The 24158-nt window shown below is 46.6% G+C and overlaps 1 protein-coding gene across 1 annotated transcript in view; it reads right to left on the minus strand.

Moving 5' to 3' along the window:
• The window catches only part of TCERG1L (transcription elongation regulator 1 like), a 73526-nt gene that overhangs the window by 19427 nt on the left and 29941 nt on the right, over positions 1–24158 (minus strand). Inside the window, exons 5-7 of the mRNA XM_034062364.1 lie at positions 10347–10472; positions 3037–3131; positions 1322–1410 (exon numbers count right to left, since the gene is read on the minus strand). Of these exons, the coding sequence (XP_033918255.1) occupies positions 1322–1410; positions 3037–3131; positions 10347–10472 (310 nt within the window). The remainder of the gene's footprint in view (positions 1–1321; positions 1411–3036; positions 3132–10346; positions 10473–24158) is intronic.

A 24158-nucleotide genomic window follows, 5' to 3' on the forward strand; every position in this document is an offset into this window, starting at 1 on the left:
TCTGATGTTTTATTGTGATTAAAACCAGGAACAAAACTGGTTAACAAAGAGACTGGTCTGGGTAAAAGACTGCAAACATGAAAATGCTCCATCAGTGTGGAGTGCTATAATAAGATAACCCAAGATACAATGTGTACCATGGTAAGACATGACCACTTATCTTGCCCAGACATGTAATGAAAGATGCACAACCCCTGTCAGAAGCCATGGAGGAAGCTGCAGGGTGATGGCAGCAAATGTGTTTCTGAGCCTGAAAAACCCTGTTATTATGTTCAGTGGAGTTAAATGATCTCCCAGTAAAGAGAAGCACAGAACTGGTTGTATAAACCCAGCTGTGGACTTCAGGCAATTTGAATAACTTCATTTTGATGCACAACTGTTTTGGATCACAAACAGCCCCACAAGACAGATGCTCTAATCCTCTGTTAGGGGATGATTATCAGAGAATCCCTGACTAGTTTCTGGTGGAAGGGACCTTAAAGCTCATCCAGCTCCAGCCTCTGCCACAGGCAGGGACCCCTTCCACTGCAGCAGCTGCTCCAAGCCCCTGTGTCCAACCTGGCCTTGAGCACTGCCAGGGATGGGGTATGGTAACACATTTTCTGTCCCTAGAGGTGCACTTGAATGAAGGTCCTGGATGCTCATCCCACACAAGCAGATGCTGCTGAAGGAGGGGGTGCTGTTAGATCCCACTGTGAGTACCATCAGCTACTGCTCTTTACTGTAAGAAGGTAGGAGCCATAATCTGCTTATGACACTGCTGGGCTCAATGGCTCCTCTGCACTACACTACAGAGCAGCAATTGTCTAGAAGAGAAATGACTGATGTAAATAATGTATTTATGATGTTGAGACTAAGTAGGATGTTGGACTGTGCATACAACAGTGGTCTGTAAAATGGCACAATATAATAATAACAAATAATGGCTGATACCCACATATAGTGCCTTACCCAAAGATCCCACAGATAGGCCAAGGGGAATGGCTTGAACCTGCCCGAGGGGAGACTGAGCTGAGCTCTGAGGCAGAAGCTGCTCCCTGGGAGGGTGCTGAGGCGCTGGTACTAGGCTGTGGCTCTAGACCAGCCATGAAGTATAACTGATTATTATGAGATTTAGTTACCCAGTATGTAGTTGCCTGAATGGGAACATGGTCAGGAATGTGGATCATGAGGTTAATTAGAAGCTCTAGTGGAAGCTTGGACAGGAACCCAGCATTGCTACTTAGCACCCAGGGCAGTGTGTCTTCCCCATGTAACAGAGCACTAATGCATTTCTGGCAACAGAAACAGCACTGCTGAATGGCTTATAACAATTGCTTACCATGGTGATCCCGGCACTGGAGTGGATGCCACAGGCCTGTTGCCACTGGATGAGCTGTCATCCTCATTTACTAGTTTAAAAGAATGCTCCTTGAAAGACAGATAGAGATTAGTCAGCAAATAAAGCCGATGCAAAAGGCTGCTACTGCTACACAAATCACTCCCTTTAACTTGAAGTGGCTCAGCCTCATTGCCATTATTCCACAAGGGGCTTTATGAACAACCAGCTACCTTGAGAATAGCCCAGTTAAACAGGGAACCATAAAAACGTCGCCTGACTTAAAGCAATAGAAATGAAAAACCAGCAGACACGTTTCTATCCACACCAACAGCTCACTGGGGAGAGTGGATATGATTGAACATTGCAGCCTGAGATGCAGGAATCCCCCTGTGACAGGGCCAGGCTGTTTGGATGGAGCAACAGGCAATGCAGGAGGTTGTATGGTGCAACCTGCAAGTACAGGTGCTGTTTTACCTGCTGAAGAACAGCTATTGATTGTAAAAGCTTATGGAAATGAACTGCAAGGGAAGGTTTGGGAGAGGTTCTCCTCCCCTTCTACTCTGCCTTGGTGAGGCTGCATCTGGAATATTGCATCCAGTTCTGGGCCCCTCAGTTCAAGGACAGGGAATTGCTTGAAAGAGTCCAGCGCAGAGCCACAAAGATGATGAAGGGAGTGGAACACCTCCCTTATGAGGGGGGGCTGAGGGAGCTGGGTCTCTTTAGCTTGGGGGAGACTGAGGGGTGACTTCATCAGTGCTTACAGATATGTAAAGGGTGGGTGTCAGGATGATGGAGCTAGGCTTCTTTCACTGATATCCAGTGGTAGGACAAGGGGCAATGGGTGTAAACTGGAGCATAGGAGGTTCCACATTAACATCAGGAAGAACTTCTTTACTGTAAGAGTGACAGAGCACTGGAACAGGTTGCCCAGGGGGGTTGTGGAGTCTCCTACATCGGAGATATTCAAGGCCCACCTGGACAAGTTCCTGTGTAATGTACTCTAGGTTACCCTGCTCTTGCAGGGGGTTGGACTAAATGATCTTTCAAGGTCCCTTCCAACCCTTGGGATACTGTGATTCCCCTTGGCCTGTCCCTACAGGCCCTTGCCCGAAGCCCCTCTCCAGGTTTCCTGTAGGTCCCCTTTAATAAGGTTCTGTTTCAGGAGGGTGCAGTTGTAAAGGAAGGCTATGGAAGTGCACAGCAACTCAAACCAGAAACATGAAAAAGGGGCAGAAATAAACTCTTTCCAGCCCCTGGGGCTGATATTGCAATAAGCAGCACAACACCCACCCAGGGGATGATCCTGCCCTGAGCAGGGGCTGAGCCACCTCCACAGGTCACTGTCACTGCAGTGAGACAGCAAATCACAGACACTGTGATCTGATCACAGCTTCTCAGCACATGAATTGCTGTGTGGGCTGTGTCACAGCTCCACATATGCACACACACCCCCACCTACAGACTCCCTTCTCCTCCAGGATGGGAAGAAAACCCATCCATCAGCATCAAACCCATCCACGAGCATCCCTCCTCCCATACCCTGACACTACAGTGGCAGAGCTCCTATAAACCAAGATAAATTAGATAGATAGCTCTTTAAAATCGACCCTAGGAAACCATCCTGTATCAGCAGCACAGCTCCAGAGGACGGTGCTTTATCCTTTACCCATAGTCTAAAGAGGTTTAAAGGAGAAGACCCCCCCAGCCCTGCAGACCTTCTCTCCAGCGCTGTGCACAGGGGTGCTCTTCCTCTCCGTGTGCAGAATCAAGGCAGGTGGGCAGGAGGATCGACTGGATTCCTTGCCATTATCTGCAAGGGGAAACGATCTCTGTTTAATGAGCAATTAATACACTCCCAACGAGCCACAGCTGATGAATTAAACCCAACCCCTCTCCCTGTTGCCTCTTCCCCTCTTCCTCCTCACTCATTTACTGACACCCATACATGTCTGTAACACATATATGTGCTGAGGACTACGTTGCCTGTCTAAAGATCATCCTGTGTTTCAATGGGACACATTCATACACTTCAGAGTGAGCAGTTTATTGCTCTGAGATTTTCATCCTGAACCTGGAACAAAGCAGAATCCTGTTGTGTGAGCTCTTGGTTGGCTCCTCACTCACCCCCATGCCCTCCAGCCGGTCACTGACACAGGGGGTGACACCTCCTCCTCCTCTGCCTGTGCTTCCCAAAGAGCTTGTACCCTTCCATTCCAATGCTCCAGGCACAGAAGCCATCCCACCATATCTAAATGTTACCAATAAGGTCATAGCCCTACCCTGCAGCCATGCACACAGAATCATAGACTCATCATAGAATCATAGAACAGTTAGGGTTGGAAAGGACCTTAAGGTGATCCAGTTCTTTGTCTAACTGCTCTTGTTTATTCATAGGATCCCACTCTGGTTTGTGTTGGAAGGGACCTTAAAGCTCCTCCAGCTCCAACCCCTGCCACGGGCAGGGACCCCTTCCACTGGAGCAGCTGCTCCAAGCCCCTGTGTCCAACCTGGCCTTGAGCACTGCCAGGGATGGGGCAGCCACAGCTTCTCTGGGCACCCTGTGCCAGCGCCTCAGCACCCTCACAGGGAACAGCTTTTGCCTCAGAGCTCAGCTCAACCTACCAAATAATGATGATGCTTCAACTCACATATGACAAACCCCCACACGTGATGTGTGATCATCACCGAAGCCTTTCTGTGCCTGAGGAGCTCCAGTACAGCAGTTATATTGCCAAAGGAGGCTCCAGAATCTCAAAGACAGGGGCATGGTGATCCCTCCTCATCAGCTCTGCACCCACCCTACACTGCATCCTATGCACCCACAGGCTCCATGCAGAGCTCAAGTGCAGCCCTGCACTGCAAATAGGGGCTGCTACCACCAGTGTTAGGGTGCCATGATGACAGCAAGTCATGACATAGCTTACCCCTTATCCATACTTAACCATCTTATCCTACTCCATTTATGGAGCACTTGCCATCTGCCTAACAACAAAGCTTCAGTGCAGTAGCTTCAAGAAACTCTTTGCAAGCAAGGCTTTTGTAGGACTGCATGTTACATAGCAGATTCACACATCAAAATACTATTCATTTCATTTCAAAATCACTCAGACCACAGCACAGGTGACATGTAACAGGAGCTACGCTGAGGGAAAGGTAGAGCCTGAGCCATTTGCTTCACCGTGGAATATATCATAATGATAAATATTTAAACAAATGTAGTTTTCTCAGAAGATGACTTAATTTTTATGGGCAGCGAAAAAGAAGCTTTACAAATCATGGCAATTAATTTCCACATTAAAGGAGTGAGGAGTAGGGAGCAGCTAATACACATCAAAAGGGTCTCTAAATTTATCCTTCTTCTATCGACATCTGGTAATTGGGAATCAAAGTGATGTGCTGCACATGGGGTTTTGAACGTGGCACTGTCACACCAGCTTCAGCCAGGCCCTGAGCACCAACCTCCATGGAGCAGGAGAGCCAAGGACCAAGGATGCTTCCTGCATTCACTGCTCGGAGAGACCTGGAGCCACAATGAGGGAACCTCACTTCAATTAAACTGTGCTAATACATTCTCTGTCTCTAACACACAGCAGGAGGAAGACAGAGTGCAGTTTCTGAGCTGTTTCATGGAGGTGTTTAATTATCTCACCCTGTGTTTTCCTGTCATTCCAGCTGCTCTCCCTCAGGGACACCCTTGGTGGCTTGTTCTCCACTCCCATGGCGTGCAATGAGCCAGCCCTCGGCACGACCGGTGAACCGGTGCTGTACAGCCACCACCTTTCTGACAAGGGGTTTGAACCAAAATACATCTGTAGGGGATTAAAGGAACCTTTTCACATGTCCCTCCCCAGCAAAGGTTCCTTTGTACCTCATTGATTTTGTAGCAATTTAAAGCCCAAGGTTGGGATCCCTTTGCAGGCACACATCTGGTGCCAGGCACATTCTGCAGGTGCATATTTGACACAGGCACCATGGTTGACCATGTGCTAGGAGCCTTTCAAGGCAATGCTGCTGAATGGCATGGTGTGTGTATCCTGGGTTCAGCAGTAACAGTCATTTTTCTCCTTCTTAGTACCTGGTGCAGTGCTGTGGTTTTGACTTTCAGCCTGGGAACAACGCTGATAACACCAATGGTTTTAGTTACTGCTCAGTAATGTTTAGTCTGACCAAGGACTTTGTGAGCCTCATGCTCTGCCAGGGAGGAGGGGAAGCCAGGAGGAAGCAGAGACAGGACACCTGACCCAAACTGACCAAAGAGGTATTCCATACCATAGCATGTCATGCCCAGGATGTAAACTGAGAGTTACCTGGAAGGGTGAGTTCACTGCTGGGTTGGGCTGGGTATCGGTCAGCAGGTGGTGAGTGGTTGTATTCTCTTCCCTTGTTATTTCCCTTATCATTATTATTATTGGTGGTAGCAGCAGTGATTTGTGTTATACCTGAGTTACTGGACTGTTCTTATCTCAACCTGTGAGAGTTGCATTCCTTCGATTCTCCTCCCCATCCCTCTGGGAGCAGGGGGAGGGCAAGAAGTGGGGGGGGGGGGGGGGGGGGGGAGAGGGTGATGTTTGTAAGAGAGAGACTACATGGCTGGGTTTAAACCATGACAATGCCCCAGCATTTCCAGCTCTTGACTCTTCTGCTCTTGTCATGAAACAAGCCCTGGAGCAACAAGTCTGGGAGGCCTGTTAACTGCTGATGAAAGAGCCACACACAAACTGCTGCTTGGATTCTGTCACTCAGACACAGAGCAGCAGCACTTGGGAAACGATGCCTAACAAAGCTGGGATTTTAGTTTTGATTTGCAGGGAAATCCCATCAATCCCTCTCAGCTCTGCTTCTTTCTCCTCTTATCTCACAAGGAAAAAAAAAGCTTTTTCTTATTATTAGAATTTTGCTTCCTTTGTAGTCTTCATTATCACATTGGTTTAAGAAGGAGTCACGATGTTTCCTTCATGTACATGCATACACACATGGATGAGGAACACGACAACTCATCTGCCTGGCTTTGGAAGCATTAATGCAAACACAGAACTGTCAGTTGGCAGATTTAAACAAACCTTTGCACATGTGAAATTCAGCAGAGGATTTTCCCAAAGCTGACGCTGAGGAAATGCAATAGGAGAGAGAACCTAAGCCAGCCTTGGCACAGCGCTGGGAGCTCCGGCTTGGTGCAAAGGAAGGCACCACATATGGAGTATGTACTTTCATTACTGCTGCTTCTCCCCTGCTCTTTCATAAATGAAGATTGGGTTGAAGCATGGAGCATGGACGCGGCTCTTGCCCATTGCAGCCATTCTCACTCCCCTTTGAACCTTACACATCTTCAGCATGGAAACACTGCTGCAAAGGCCAAAGTCAACCTGTTTTCCTTCCCCCTTTAAAAAGTCCCCTCACTGCATCCAAACTGGAAGCAGAAGCCCCATGGAGGAACGTGGGTGCTGTAGATTTTGCTTGAAACACAGTACCAACAGCACAGCACGTGTCAGGGAACATTTGCAGCACGCAGTGCATTAGGCATTCACATGTGCAATATACATCCACAACATTCTGGACAGTCAGCATAGAGGAAATAAGATGGAAATAAAAGACCCATAAAATAACAGAAAGACCTGAAAGTCACTGTGCATGTCAGGAGTCATTTGTATCAATGGTTGAACATTGAGACTGGTTTCCATGTCATGGAAAGAAAAGATAACTTGACCTTATATGCTGCCCTGGAGCTCAGCAGTCACTTGGTGCCCCTGGAGCAGGGAACACATGCCAGGGCAGGAGCACACCTCAGCTCAGACTCACTTTGCTATGGAGGGACACCAAGCTTCTGAAAAGCAAAGGTATCAGACCTGCAACTGCAATGGGGGAGGCAGAGAGCTCCTGCTGCTGAGACACAGCCCTGCTCTGCTTCCAGAGGAGGGCATTGAGCAGAACACTGGCAGAACTTAGATCACAGAATCCCAGCCATTCCCCTTGGCCTGTCCCTACATCCCTTGTCCCAAGCCCCTCTCCAGCTTTCCTGCAGCCCCTTTAGGCACTGGAGCTGCTCTGGGGTCTCCCCTTCAGGAGCCTTCTCTTGTCCAGGCTGCCCCAGCCCAGCTCTCTCAGCCTGGCTCCAGAGCAGAGCTGCTCCAGCCCTTGCAGCAGCTCCATACTCTCCCCCCACAGATCCTTAGAGACTCCTCTGAACGCACCAGGAACAGCCAGCAAGCAAGATGCATTTACCCTCTAGCAGCAACCAGTGCATGTCTTTGCTCAGGATCACTCTTTTCTCATTAATCAAACTCTTTCCCCCCTGCTTTAATTTCCATACATATAAAAACCCACAACCTGACAATTAAGTCACCCTGACATGTTTCAACATAATCACACACCTTTTTTGCCCCTAAATTTAGCACTACAATTACTGATGATGTGTTCCCGTGCTTGCTATAATGCCACCGAAGGATGCGCTGGAGATGGGAGGGTAAAGATATCTGATTAAAGACACTTCTCTGAGGCTCCACAGCAGGTAGAGAGCCATGAATAATTCACAGTATGAAAAATAAAGGTGAAGCAGCAAAACTGTCTTGGGTGTATCACAGAGGATGTAGGTGTGTGATCATAAACATCTCATTGAAAGCAGAATTAGGGAGAGGAAAGAGAAGATTGATCCATGCCACAAGAAAGTATGGACAACAGATTAAACCAAATACTGTGCAAAAGTATTTAGAAGCCAAACCCCCATTAGTTTAAAATGTTGATCATAAATGTTTTCATTGATTGGATTTTACTTAAAGAGCACACATAGATGACTATAGAATTGTGGAACTGTGTTGGAAGGGACCTTAAAGCTCCTCCAGCTCCAACCCCTGCCACGGGCAGGGACCCCTTCCACTGCAGCAGCTGCTCCAAGCCCCTGTGTCCAACCTGGCCTTGAGCACTGCCAGGGATGGGGCAGCCACAGCTTCTCTGGGCACCCTGTGCCAGAGCCTCAGATGGAAACAAGAACCCCCACTCAGAACCATGGGGGTGGTTCTAAACCCACCTCTCCACCATAACTGCCCACCTGGCTGCTGCTGGTGACCTGGAGCAGGATGATGTTCCTGCACTTGCCCCCAGAGGCCTCAGCACGGACTTCTGGCCTCCAGCACCAACTGACCAGGGACAGGCCACCCATGAGGCTCTGTCAGGGTCCCAGCATCTCCTCATGGCCCCCTCAAGTGCACATTTGCTTTTCTGCAGCACTTAGAGGCTGTGAAAGGTGTGAATACTCCTGTACGACTGTCACATGCTGTCAGTTACGATTCCTGCTTTGACTGTTGTTCCACTGGAGATAAGGACAGTCTGCAGCAACCTGGACAAAAAGAGTGTGATCTCCTCCAAAATGCTAAAGCAAAATCCATTTTACCACTTTTCTCTTACATATATTTGGCAGCAGAGCAAAAATGACAAAAGGAGAACAAAAGAAGATCTTTTGTCTTTTCAAGAGAGAGCTGGGAACAAAAAATGTAATGTTTGTCTTATTTCCATTACTTGTATGCATATAAGAACATACTAATTGCTCTTCCAAAGTGATGGCCTCCCAACAGCATGGGGGCACTTGGCTTAGGCAATCTATGGATCAAACGTCACACTGGCCTTGTCATCAGATGTCACCTAGTCATCAAAAGGCTTTCTACAGACACATCCTTATTCAGCATGCCCGATAACAGCAGGAGCATTTGTGTTTTCAAGACTGCCAGCAAGGAGATTATAAAGTATGTTCCATGTGGAATATACAAGAAACCAGGATTTCAGCTCTCAACAAGCCTGATCCTTGCACGCATCTTCATCCCTGCATTCTTTGAAGAGGTTTACTATCTCCATCATCTCACTTGCTTCTGACAAGGAGGTAAGTCAATACAACTCCAGGGGACTTTAAGAAGGATGCAATCCTTGAAACACAATAACTAGGGGCAGTAAAGGAGGTAGGTGTTTACCAGAAGCAAACCAAACCAGACAAGAAACTTTAAGCTAAGTATGTCAAGAGACATGCATGAGTATTTCTGCAGTTTTAAGGTGTCTGTGTCATTAAAGTTTCAGCAGTTTCTAGACAGAGCTGGAATACTCAGCACACGATTCAGTCAGAGGCTCCTACTGAGCAGCAAGGGCACCCGCTTCAGAGGGACCCTCCAGCTCCACTTAGAGATCTGCCCAGCAGAGCTGAGTACAAAGTGCTTTAAGAAGCTTTAATCTTAGCTGTGGGTAGAGGCAGTGAGCTGGGGTATCCATGAAGGAAACAGCTTAACTGGACAGGTGAGAGCTTCTACCCCAAATCCATCCCCATGAACAAGGACTGACCAAGCACATTCATTTCTAACTCTTCAACACCTCCATAACTGTGCTAATCCCCCGCACAGGGAACAGCTTCTGCCTAAGAGCTCAGCTCAGTCTCCCCTGTTCTGGCAGGTTCAAGCCATTCCCCTTGTGCTGCTGCCCCAGAGCTGGAGCAGGGCTGCGGGGGGGGTCAATGATGTTCCCAATTTCCTATACAAATCTGATTTTGATTATCATTTGCAATGCACATATGTGAACCTGAACAAAGGCACAAGACTTCCTCCAGTCTTTGGGAACAGCACTGCCCCTTCTCTCACAATAGCACATACACACATTTACATGACAGTAAACGAACCAGCTTTATCACACCATACAGCACAAAGCATCCTCCGAGGCTCCAGCCAACAAGCCTTCATGGAGCAACTACCCAAAAGATAACCACGTTATTACTGTAATGCTTGTGAATACCACTGGCATGGGACATGAAAAGCCCAAGGACATTTCGGAAACCTGCCTTTTGTATCATCAAATGCAAAGCAACTGCCAGACCGAGCACACAGGATCCAAACCCCTCTGAACACACTCGTAATGAGCTAAAGCAAATGTCATAACATTTGAGCTGATTTTTTAAGGTTCCCCCATTTAAGTGCAGTATGGAAAGATGGTTTGGAAGTATGCAAATACACAACATATGCTTCAGTAATATAATCAGTGTATAGAACCATAAACACACCTGCTAAGGCCTGATCCATCAAGTTGGTTGCCATGAACGTCACCGTCGGTGCAGACACAGCCGTTACACGGGTGACTTGCGTTGGCATCAAGGGACCCACGTGAGCATCCATTCTGGAGGCAGAACCTGCATTCAAACCACAAGGAAACATTTGGGGTTTTTCCAGTAAACAAAAATGCCTTTAAAATACCCCATTTTTCCAGCTGTATTTCATGGATGCTCTTTTAACCTCCTGCTAACCACTTGTCCCTATGCCTGTCTGCATGGTAAAACAGGAGGGCTGTGTTACTTGAATTACTGCTCTACTCTGGCCATGATGTCCATCAATTCACACGAAATAAGCATTGGTGGAAATCTTAAATTAGTAAAACATGGCTTTAAGATAAGGACTTCAAGGATATATTAATGCCTTCAGAATGGGTTACAGCAAGATTAGTTTTCTTATTTAAGGTTAAATAACAGACCTCCAGTTTCTACTGTTAATTCACCACAAACTCTTTTGTGTTCCATTCTATCCGTTGAAAATCATTTTCCTGATACTATAAACCAGCAGCTTTATCCTTGGGAATCACAGTCTGCTCAGACAATGCAGAAAGCAGAAAATCACTACATCCCTACTATATGTCATTCATGTTAAATCAGTAATCCAGGTCTGCTGCTAGAACTGTGCCAATTAAACCAAGCTACTTAATCCTTGGGAATTTGTGGCCATCACCAAATTTGAGGGCAAACCTTGAGCATCAGCTTCCCATTAAGTGTTCATGAAACCACCTCTCAGAACCTGAACGACCCATAGCACACATCCTTTCATTTCAGATGGACATTCCAGTGCCCCATTAGCAGTCTTCATATGCTGTGTACAAGCCACCATCTGAAAACTGAGCTGACAATGACCCTGCAACAGCAGCAGCATGGGCTGCCTGGGGGCACAGGGCAGGTGAGCTACAAGCAGCTGCAGGAAAACACCAGAAAAGGGAAAGAAAGATAGGATTATTTCTCTTTTTTTTCCCTGCCATCATCAGGATAAGAGAAATCAAGACATGATCAGGAGCACGGTAAAGAAAATACCCTGCAAAGTACTAAGTTTAATCCATACTTGCTTTGATGAAAGAATGACAAATGAAGCATGTACAGAAGAGGAACAGGTCAGTGTGATGTTTGTTGTGCTACCTGCAGCACAATAACATCGCGGGAGGCACTCGTAACTTGGCCATCTCTAAGAAGGCAATGAGCCATTCTCCTGCCCAAGCTGCTGTTCAGACCTCAGGCAATGACAGCTTCTTTTTAATGCTCCTGTCAAAGCCCCTGGCAAAACTATTACCTTTGATGAGCTCTCTGGATATAAAGAAATGCTGAGGAACCATCAATTCCTACACCAAAGTCTAAGGTGCCTCTAATTATATGAAGCAACCCACACGACACAGACTCGCAACAGCCCTCCAGCTTTAAGGAGATGCCCAGCAGGATGCCCACAGGAACAGACTGAAATGCTGATTTCCATACCCTTGGGGACCATTACTTAAGCTAGGAACCCCATCTGTAACTTAGGTTACGTTACTACACATTTAATTCCAGGAGTAATATTCCATGAAGCAAGTGTTGAGTTTTCTTTGGCTTCCCAAATTAACTGGGGGTTGAAGCTGGATGATATTTAAGGTCATTTCCAACCCAAACCATTCTGTGCTTTTGTAAATTTGATGACAACAAAAAGGACACTTTAATCCTATTGCTTGCAGAGTCTGATTAAAATCAGTCTCAAGTGAGGTATGTGCATGTGAATGCCTTGCACTACAACAATATCCTTGGAAAGGGCTACACAGTGATTCTGAATTTACCCAAAATGACCATCCTAATGACAGCAGTCATCACCTTAAAGATGGTCATCATCTTGAGGTATTAATCTTAAAGGTGATCATAAGACAGCAACAAATCCAAACCATACTGGAGATGAGCATGACCAGGAACCTCCAGTTTGCCCCTTAATGCCCATGTTTCCAGATGTGAACCCCTGCCCTGGAACAGGGTTGGACCTGGTCCCCTCCTGCTGCTGAAGCTCCCTGTTGCCACAGAGCACCTGAAGAACACATGGGACACGTGCAGACACTTGGAGGTTAACAGCCCAGTGCTGACATTTATAGGGACACCAGGCTGCTGGAGGCTCCCATTAAGGTGTGCACGTGGATTTTGGTACACAGGCAATTAGGGTCAATTCTCTACACCCCAAATTGGAACAATTTGCATAATGTGCTTAATTATGTCCCTCTAGTTGGACACATGAGATGAGCTCTGCTCATTTGGTTACCACAGTGCATGCTCCATGTTCAAACATGACTTGCCATTATACAATTTCAGCTGCTTCTTTATGTTGATTTATTATCACAACCAGGAATAACAAAATCATCAGTGCATCTTTTGGTGTGATGGAAGCAATTAGCTCACACCTTCTGTCCATACTGGAGCCAAGCACATATATATATATATATACATATATATATACACACACATTATTTCATATCTGCAGATTGCGTTCAACTGCTCATTTTAATTACATCTGATGCTCACCAAACAAGCTTGAATGATTTAAGGCAATCTTAACCTTTGAGGAATAAATATTTATGCTTTCTAGCTTTTCATGCTCATAAAGAGCAGGGATGGATTTGGAATACAAATAAACTCTGTGGATTGAGTTTAATGTCATGATGCAGCACAAGCTTTCAGCCTGAACATAACCTGGGCTGGAAGAACACCCAAAGGTGACCCATGAAGAACCTGGCACCCACCTATAGATGCTCTGTGCATTGTATGATTGAGTTTAGGTAAATTGTATTGCAAACCAATGAATGCTGAAGAGGGGGAGGAGGAAAGTGATGTTTTCTATGAAGTTTGTGATGACTGTTAGAGCCAAGGAGGCCTGAGCAGCAAGTCATGCGTTTGGAGAACATCTGTCCCTGTTTAAGACTGTTTCAGTGCATTTTACCATCGCTTACAAACACAAGCGACCTTGGTCTCACCTGTAACCAGGACAGTACAAGGACAAAGGATGATGAAAGCAGATGAGTAAAAGGTTCAGAAACCTGAAGATCTTTTTGCAAGTGATTCTCTGCCCTGATTTGCATAACTAATGAGCAGACACTGATTTGCATGTCTGATGAAGGGAACCTCAGGGGAGGGCTGGGTGTCTGAGGCTCCCTTCCCCTGCACAGGGGCTCCATGTACCCACCTCCAGCTTGCTGGTCCCACAGCCATGCTGATGAGCCCCACCTCAGGAATGGCTGAGCATCACCATGAGCAGAGCAGAAGGATGGTGGCAGGGACACCTCCAGCACTGGTGTCACTTCCCAGCCCTTCATGTGAGCAGCCTGGGACCAGGGCTGGCATCAACCAGGGGATGTTTTCCCTCTTCTCTGCTCATAGGTAATGGCAGCTCAGGAAGACCAGTTCCTACAGCAGCTCTGGCCACAGTGGGAATGGTGACAGCCACACTGGCTGAAATGGGAATGGTTATAATACACAAGCCCATCACCTGGCATGTCTCAATCAGCATTTTTATACTGTTGCTTCAGCACCTAAGAAAAGAATGGGGAACTAGAATAGAACAGAATATTATTATTTCTATTATTATTATTATTTCTAATGGGGAATTAGAAAATTCCCTATTACAGAATGACAGAACCATGGAGAGGACCTTAAAGCTCATCCAGTTCCAACCTCTGCCATGGGCAGGAACACTTTCCACTACAGCAGGTTGCTCCAAGCCCTGTCCAACCTGGCCTTGTTGTAACTGACTGACTATTACAGCAGAAACCACCATCCCCAGGTGTGCATCAGGAGCCAAACCACATCAGAGAGCAGATTTTCCCCAGAACACACAGATGACATTTCCACCTCTGATATTTCTAGCACACAGTATTTAAAGTCTCTTCCCTTTTTCACCCCATCCCACCCAGATGGATCACTGTTGCTACCTCTCCTCTCTACTTGCTTGAAGCCAAACAAGACCTAGGAGATGGAGCGAATGCATTACTGACACCCATGGCTTGGTTGAAAGGGATCAGACAGATTTTGAGGGCAAAACTGTTCTTATACAGGTTTATTCCATGCCTTGACAGATCCATCTTCTGTCATCACCTCATTAGACAGCACATGGATGTTAATGACCCATACTAACACACCCATGGCAGAATAACATGATACTGGTCCTGGACCACACTGCAAGCCACAGCAGTGGAGATCTGCTCCTGCTGTTAAGGGTTAATTCTTACCTTTTCCAACTAAACCATGGCACTTCCAACTTAAGCCTAGGTTGGCAGTTTGACAAGGGTTTAAGCCTGATTTTCCTCATTGTGATTCAAAAAGCCTTTAACTGAACCCAAAAGAACAGGGCCCACATTGTTTATTTATTATAACTATACCTATTGAAGATATCCACAGCATGAGCATAATCTTACCCCCAGTGAAGTCAGCATCATTCTCTCCATTGAGCTTTATGGGCACTAAACACACTCCCAAAGCCAAAGTTTTCCTTCCTGCAATTTGCCTCTTGGAAAGCCACTTTATGCCCCAGGACAAAAGCTCTTCATGCATTACTGAACAGCAGCATTTGTCCCCTGTATGTATTTTAGCTAAATATATCTCAGGACTTGCATTTGCTAATGGCTCTGTAAGGCTGCTGCATGAATGGCAGCAATGGGAAGGGCACAGCTGCTGGGGTGCCAGGTGGGGCTCCAACCAGGCAGGACTCGACCAGGAAAAGGTCTGTAAGGCTTCCTAAAATGCACCCTGGAAATACTCATTTGGTGAGAAATAAGTAACAAAGAGGACATTGGTTTCCTGCAGGGAAGGGGTCAGGGGATAGAGCACTGCAGGGCATGTTCTCGTGTCAAAAACTGGATGCTGCTCATGCACCTAAACCCACCCCTATTCCATTCACCTTCTTCCTCTTTCCTTTTAAGACATACTTCATATTTGCCTGTAGTTACACACTTGTTTCCCAGACATGAAGAGCACATTGAACTGAAGCACTTTCTATACCACTGGGATTAGATGGTTAAAGAGGAATATAAACCAAAGGCATTTTGGTGAATACTAATCCTGGTTTGCCTGAAGAAATCCATCCAGGAATAGTCTTGTCATAATGCTACAGCCTCAGACTTTGCCTGCCCATCTATTGCTTTGCACACCTTGCACATGGAACCACACAGCACTTCATTCCTACCAAAGCTCTCCAAGCACCAAGCCTCCTGTTTCAGTGCTGCTTCCTATGCTCATCTGTGGTTGTTCAGCGTGGGAAAAGGACACCGGAACTCAACAGTGCTAGGAGAAATCACAGCAAGTACCGAGCAGCTTCCTCAAGGATCTGAAATGTTTTCCATGCATATTCAAAATTAAGGAAAAATATATCTGGAAGGGTTTCTATTTAAACGTGCATGCTATGGAAGTCATATAAAATTAAACCTTCAGCTCTAGGCTGCCTGAGGGGAGACTGAGCTGAGCTCTGAGGCAGAAGCTGTTCCCTGTGAGGGTGCTGAGGCGCTGGCACAGGGTGCCCAGAGAAGCTGTGGCTGCCCCATCCCTGGCAGTGCTCAAGGCCAGGTTGGACACAGGGGCTTGGAGCAGCTGCTCCAGTGGAAGGGGTCCCTGCCTGTGGCAGGGGTTGGAGCTGGAGGAGCTTTGAGGTCCCTTCAACCCAAACCATTTCCAGATTCCATGATATTCATTCCATTCCATTGCATACAGACACACTCACCTCTGGTTTGTAAAGACAGTGGAAATTTCCAGTGGTGTAAAGGCCAAGAAAGTAATTTTCCAAAGTGTGCCCGTGACCGAAGGGTAGAAAACCCATTTACAGTATAATTTGGTTGACTTTCAAGTCACTGATGCAACACGGAAAATCCCCCCTCAACAGGAGCCCAGGAGGCACTGCAAGATGTGCTTATTTCTAAGTCAAACATGAGCTGCAATGGTTCTTTTTTACATCCAAATTGAAACATAATGGGAACGTATTAACAAAGAGTATTAAATACTCAGTGGTCTGGCTGTGCTGGGGAAAGACTTTAACTCAATCCTTCCAGAGGGACCCAGGGAGCAACGCTGACACCAGGCAGGCTTTGGGCTTTGCCCTTTTGCTACCACTTAGAGGAATTCCACTTCTACCCATCAACTAATACCAGAAAAGCCAAAAGCAGGAGGCAAACCAGAAATAAGAAATAAAAGGCTAATATTGGGTCTAAACACTCAGAAGAACTTTCCTCATGCAGCTGATAGAGTTGCTGTTTCCTTTGTGGTGAGTACCGACAGGAAGCAAAAGTTTCGGGACCAAAGCAAACTTGCCATCAATTCCTTATTTCTTATGGATGCCTACGAAGCCATGGAGTGGATGAACATGGTGCTGTAAAACCTGTTTCAGCAATGAGAGGAGAAGTTCTGCCACTGAGCATACCAAACCCTCCCTTGTCTTCTTCAGGTCTTTTCCAACCCAAACCACTTTGGGATTCTATGAAAAATGAAGTGCAGATATGAGAAGCCATGCACTGATTAATCCCACATGTGTGTGGGATAACAAACATGTCTGTGCTGTCTGTGTGTGTTGCAGGGTGGGCACAAACAGCTTTATCCTATACCTGGAGGATGCTGTCCTACCCTGCAGACACAACCATCACAACATAGAGACCATGAAAGGTGAGAAGGAAAGGTCCCTGTGCCCAACACAGCATCTAGAGCACCTTGTCAGCACCTACATCCTCTGTCATTATGGTGGCTGAGCAGTTCTACAAAACCCTCCTCGCTGTCAGCACTTGAGGCATCACATCTGAGAGGGATCTGATGGTGAGCACCAAACGCAGCCCTTGTCCAATGGGAGGAACATGTTTAATACCCAGCTGCTACCGTGGGCAGCTTGGTAGTTAGGAGCTAAGTACTAGGAATGAAAATCCAGCACGTGATGCTGCAGGGAAACCACAGCTTGCTTATAAAAATCACTGACAGCATTTCACATTTAACTCATTTCTGCTGCCTCTCTAATGTCTCCTGTGGGATTTGGGCTTGAACTGAGAGAAAGAATCATGGGAAGAAGATAACAACCTAAAGAAAAATGTAATTGGGATTAAGCAGGTCAGGCAAGAAGCATCAGCACAAACCCACCACCTGATTTAAACCCAGCCCAGCAGAGAAAAGAAGGTTTTCTACCGGCAAGGAAAGTCACAGGCAGCAAAGACTGCTAAAGGATGGTTCAACAATAAGGAAACAGAATCCATCCATACCTGGTCTGATCCTTTCATTACTGAACATTTACTTGGGAGGGATGTGCATATTCCCAGCCCAAGGGCCTCACCCCAGTGAATGACACCAGCATCAACACCAGGACAAGATGATGGGCACAATTGTTATCTTGCTTCCCCATGAGTATCCCTTTTGGTCATCTTGGTTTGGCCAAGAAGTAGGGAGGATCCATTTGTGAAAATCCCTGGAATATGTAACACTTAGTTCTATAGAATCAAAGAATCATCAAACGGGTTGGGATGGAAAGACCTTAAGGCTCATCCCATTCCGACCCCATGCCACAGGCAGGGACACCTTCCACTATAGCAGCTTGCTCCAAGCCCTGTCCAACCTGGCCTTGAACACTGCCAAGGATGGGGCATTGGAAGGAGAAAAGCAATGAAATCCATTATTTCAGGCACTGTATCTAATAGCCAGTAGCAGAAACACACTGATTTATTTTTATTATTGCTGTTATCATTTTATGACCCCAGAAGTTAGTGAAGATCAGGACCCAGGGACTAACTTCATTTAGAAGCCACATCCATCATGATAAGGTAATCTGGGGCAATACTACTTATCTGCAAAGGATGGGAGAAGTCTCTTTGCTTGAACAAAGGGGGAAGTGAACAGCAACGAAAGAGATCAGTTTCTACAAGCCATGCAGACTCCTCCAGCTACATCCAGCCCCTCAGCTCTGCTTCCACCCTCTCCTCAAGGTCCCACCATGCTTTTCCTCATGGCCATTTTCAGAGGCTGCCTGGAAGCCACATTTGCGGAATCCTCTTTACTCTCTTTCTTTAACAGACCTGGAAACAGCCATTAAAATACTCAATGCTTTCTGAGTCTGATCCTCTTCTTCCCTCTGCTTTAGGCTGCAAAACACGCTGCATTTTCAGAGCAGCATCTGCCCTCATGGTCTGTAAAGCTGCTGCCAAGTGAACCCTTGCAATAAGCATCTCCAGCACAGATGCTGCCCAGCTGCTGAAGGGCTCCCAAAGCCCTGTATTCCCTCCCAGCCCAGACTCAAACCAAGCCTCTCCCCTCTTGTTTCCTCACCTCCAGCGCTGGGTGACTGCAGGAAATCTCCATCACGGTGCCATACACTGTGATGCTAGGTAGGAAAGCCACAGACACCCAAAAAAATACCCCCAAGAGCTGGGGAGAGTGCGTAGAAATGGCAATCCTTGTTTCCCTGTTTATAATCTTCCCTGGTATCTACCATGAATGTGGTTACACAGGTTAACGATGATTTATGGTGCAACCTCTGCACTGAGCGCTTCCTCACCTGCAGTGCGCAAACAACCCCTTGAATTCTCTGTTAGAAACCAGAAACTGAAGCAAATTTACCAATGAGAAGCAGATGGGATCTGTTTGCTTGCTTATAGAGAACCATGGCCCATACCTGAATCACAGATACACCAGGAAGGTAACACCCCACAGACCACCTGTGTCAGCAGGGATGAGACAAGGGGAGGATTTTGGAAACCCAGACTTTAATTGTTCCCTATTGTTCTGTGTTCAGCAGTAGCAGTCATTTCTCTCCTTCTTAGTACCTGGTGCAGTGCTGTGGTTTTGACTTTCAGCCTGGGAACAGCGCTGATAACACCAATGGTTTTAGTTACTGCTTAGTCATGTTTACTCTGACCAAGGACTTTGTGAGCCTCATGCTCTGCCAGGGAGGAGGGGAAGCCAGGAGGAAGCAGAGACAGGACACCTGACCCAAACTGACCAAAGAGGTATTCCATACCACAGCACATCATGCCCAGTATAGAAACTGGGGGAGTTACCCAGAGGGGTTAGTTTGCTGCTCAGTCAGACTGGGTATTGGTTGGTGGATGGTGAGCGGTTGTATTCTCTCCCCTTGTTATTTCCCTTATCATTGTCATTATCAGTGGTAGCAGCAGTGATTTCTGTTACACCTTAGTTACTGGGCTGTTCTTATCTCAACCTGTGGGAATTACATTCATTCAATTCTCCTCCCCATCCCTCTAGGAGAGGGGGGAGCTGGGGGGGGGAATGAGCGAGCGGCTGCATGGTTCTGGTTTGCCGGCTGGGCTTAAACCACAACACCTATCCAAATAGAAACAACACTTTCCATTTTGGCAGCATCACTGCTGTTGGCAGAACCACCCCCACTGCTTTGCAGTTCTTTGTCCAGGCTTCTCGTGGGTTTATTTCTGTTTGAGTTCCCCTATTTTTAAATTAAAGCAAAGTAAAACATGAAATTGCTACTGAAGATCTATTTTGCTGCTGTACTGGTGACTTACACAATAATATATTCAATGACTTGGGATGGAAAATAGAAGAATGGCAATGAGCTGGAAGGGTAAAGGGTGATACTGAAATGAATATGAGTCTCTAGCAAGGAATAGCTCTCAGCAGGTTATGGTACCTCCTGGCACAGACACAAGGGACTCGAGGGCATCCCAGCAACCTAGAAAAGCATTAGGTGGCTTATCAGTTTTGACACAGAGAATTTGTAATGTTTTTAGTTAAAAGTGGATAGTGCAGAGGATCAGTCACCTCACTGCTGTGCCATAAGGTTAATAAATTACCCTATGAGGAGGTGAGAAAATTAGTACAGCCCTTTCTGTCTCTGGTTAAATGAAAAATGGTGGCATGACACACAACTACAGATGGATAGATATACACACACAGACACATATTTGTTTGTACAGCTGAAAGACAACATGGAGAACTACCAATAGTCTATTTGAAAGAATAGAATTCTACATAGAATCAATCATAGAATCATAGAATAGTTAGGGTTGGAAAGGACCTTAAGATCATCCAGTTCCAACCCCCTGACATGGGCAGGGACACCTCACACTAAACCATGGCACCCAAGGCTTCATCCAACCTGGCCTTGAACACTGCCAGGGATGGAGCATTCACAACCTCTTTAGCAACCCATTCCAGTGCCTCAGCACCCTCACAGTAAAGAATTTCTTCCTTAGATCCAATCTAAACTTCCCCTGTTTAAGTCTGAACATTACTCCTTGTTCTATCACTACAGTCCCTAATGAAGAGTCCCTCCACAGCTTCCTTGTAGGCCCCCTTCAGGTACTGGAAGACTGCTAGTTTGGGTTGGAAGGGACCTTCAAAGATCACTTAGTCCATCCATTTTCCATCTTTGCACTGGAATTCATTTAAACAGTACCAAGAATAACCATTTAATAGGAAATAAACTCCTACTACATGATTACAACTGTTTGACTCAGAATGCCTTTTTAAGGTCAATGTTACAGAAAGCTCTCCCACAGCAGCACCTCCCAAAACATCCACACTCAGCACCTCTCACATCCCTCCCGAGGCTTTCACAGCCCTCCTCAGGTATTTTACAGGCAGCATAGATGGCTTTGAACAGAAAGCCAGACTGAAGATCCCTTTTAAAAAGCAGATGCAGACACATGACAGCCACCACCAGCATCAGCTCAAAGCCCTTCATCCCTGGCTCATCACTACACTGTTGGAGGGTCAGTAATGAGCTGTTTGTGGTGAGGAGCTCACATCTCCCTGCAGCTGCCCCAGCACAGCTCCAGGCTCCTACAGAACGAGAGCTTTTTCTTCATACCTTCTGTTTTAGGAGAAGTTTGCCCCTTAGTTCCTCCACAAACACACTGTAAACCGCGTCTGTACACATCTGAAAAGAAGGGTTGAGCTCTCAAAGACTGGATGAATCCCTCTGTACTCATAAGTGGCAGGGAGGATGAGAAGAGAAAGATGCTGTAAGTGCTCAGACTGGGAGAAGATGATGGCAAAACCTCATCTTTCTGTAAGTGCCTCAGCATCCACAAGAAAACAGTGCTCTGAATGTCAAAAGAAGCTTCAAGTGATGCTCGCCAACAGGCATAAATCCATAGGAACTCCCCCTCATCAGGTCAGAGAATCACTGCAGGAGGTAATTGCCCATCTCCTTGCACACTTACTGGCCAGTGGATACGTCCATCTCAGCCATCAAGCACAAGTCTCCTCTGACTGCCACTGAGCTGCCCTGCTCTGAAAGCCTTTTGTGTCCTTCATCCCCAAGGAGTTACAGGCAGATATTTACTGCTCATCCCAATGATCCTCTGCTACATTGGTGAATGCTGCTGGGGGAGAGAATTCTGCATGAAAAACAGATTATTGGGCAATGTTTCCCTCTGTATTATTAGTGATGAGGATGTAATGATTGGATCGGAGGCACCCCTGCATGGCAGCTGTGCCCTTGAGCAGGGGGAGAGGAGAGCAGCAGCATGGGCAACACAGTGCAGGCTCTGCCTAATGCCCTAAGGGGGAATATTCATGACAATCTACATAGCAAACAGCTGGGATGCCTGAAAAAGGTGCTTGAGAAGATAGATTCAGCTCTCAAAGCAGAGAAATCGATATCTGTGTGCTCTGAAGGAGAATCCCCTCACTTAGGATGAGTACAAACGTGTACGTTCACTCTGGTGGCTCACAAACCAACAGTTCTCTTTGTCTCACTCTCACAACTCAGTGCTCTGCCTGTGGCAGTGTTTCAACACAGGAAGATGCCAAGTCCCTCACTGTGTTCCAACAGGCAGGCAGCAGCTCCAACACACACTATGCTTCCTCCCTGCATCCCACAAGGAAGCTCAGTAACAGTTTTCGAATTTGGGTTTTCAAGGGAAGATGTTTGGGAGTCTTTGATGGGAAAAAGTCACCCGAAGGAGACTGGGGCATCCACACATTAGATCCATTGGAAGGATGGTGGCTAACAGGGTCTCTAAGTCTTCAGGCTTCCCAAGACCAGAGAATATTCTCATATCAGCTACTCTCTCAGTACATCCATAGAGATGAAGGGACTGTAGTGATAGGACAAGGGGTAATAGGTTCAAACTTAAACAAGGGAAATTGAGATTGGATCTAAGGAAGAAATTCTTTCCTGTGAGGGTGCTGAGGCACTGGAATGGGTTGCCCAGGGAGGTTGTGAATGCTCCATCCCTGTCAGTGTTCAAGGCCAGGTTGGACAGAGCCTTGGGTGCCATGGTTTAGTGTGAGGTGTCCCTGCCCATGGCAGGGGGGTTGGAACTGGATGATCTTAAGGTCCTTTCCAACCCTAACTATTCTGTGATTCTACTTCAGCACAATAAAAACGCAGCCTACCCTCAACTTAAACCAGAGCTGAGCACCCCTCTGGTTCAAACCAAGACCAAGTCTTCAATTCCCACATCTCCTAAATGCTAATTGAGATTTCCTTGAAAAACCTTATGTTTCATGGGATTTCGAGACAGGATTGTTACTTCAGATTTCACCTCATGTGAGGAAAAGCTTCTGATGATACAATCTCCCTTAGACATAAATCTGCTACCTGGAGTAAGGACCTGTAGCATTTTCAGACACACTTTGCCAAGTCCAAGTTCTTTGATCTTCCTTTTCCTCCAGCTCTTCCTTTCGGGAAAGGGATATTTAAAAGACATGAAAAAACACTGGCTCAGAACATGACTTGACACAAGAGGCTGTGGAGGACACCCAGCAGCTCACCCACACATGCAACCAATTCCCTCCCCAGGGTCAGCCTGTGGACATCTCTACAGTGAGAATTCCCATTCAGTTATTCTGACCTCAGCTTTGCTATGGTCAAATATGGGAAACAGACAATAAGATGTTTCCATTTTTGGAAATACTGGAAACCTGTTGTTGTTTGGAGTTGATAGGTACATCTGCAATGCCTATGGAAAAGTGTTGGCAGCCAAGTTGATGTGCAGCGGCCACTCTCCTCAGCCTGAAGTCATTGCTTCTTAAGTATAGAACTACAGAATGGTTTGGGTTGGAAGGGACCTTAAAGCTCCTCCAGCTCCAACCCCTGCCATGGGCAGGGACCCCTTCCACTGGAGCAGCTGCTCCAAGCCCCTGTGTCCAACCTGGCCTTGAGCACTGCCAGGGATGGGGCAGCCACAGCTTCTCTGGGCACCCTGTGCCTCAGCACCCTCACAGGGAACAGCTTCTGCCTCTTTGAAGAAACAAATCATCAACAGAAACCAAATGAAAGAGGCTCCTTCCAGTGCCAGAAAGGATTAAAAAAGGGAACCTTCTGGAGCAGAACCCATCCATAGTAATGCAGACTTAGTGGAGTGTTTCGCGCCTCATTTTCTGCCAGCTCCACAAACAATAGCTGCGCTGGGCTAGAAACATCCTTGTTTTAATCATGCAGTTTTAAAGGAACCAGAACACTGCACCAGAACCAGCCCAGCTACAGCCTCCTCCTGCACAATTCCATTTAAAGATATGCAGACGCTGTGCTGACAGCCATGCATGGTGCTACTGTTCAGTAAGGAGAAATTAGGGATCCCAGTTTCTGTGGCCAAGCAGAGAAACCAGAACATGGCTGGTTAACAACTGCAAAGAGAAATGAAACCAAAGTCTGTTGCACCTGAGAGCAAAATGGAAATGGAGGATGAAATCGCTGCTGATGAATACCCTCTCCCAAAGGTACAGAGGCTTGGAAGTGCTGGAAAACTCCTTTTTCCTATTAAAAGGGCACAACTGGAAGGTCTTACTCATGCCGTTTTCCCAGGTCACAGTTTCATTGCATAAGGTGTTCCTCCT

This window comes from Melopsittacus undulatus, chromosome 4 (genome assembly GCF_012275295.1).
Source record: "Melopsittacus undulatus isolate bMelUnd1 chromosome 4, bMelUnd1.mat.Z, whole genome shotgun sequence".
Lineage (NCBI taxonomy): Eukaryota > Metazoa > Chordata > Aves > Psittaciformes > Psittaculidae > Melopsittacus > Melopsittacus undulatus.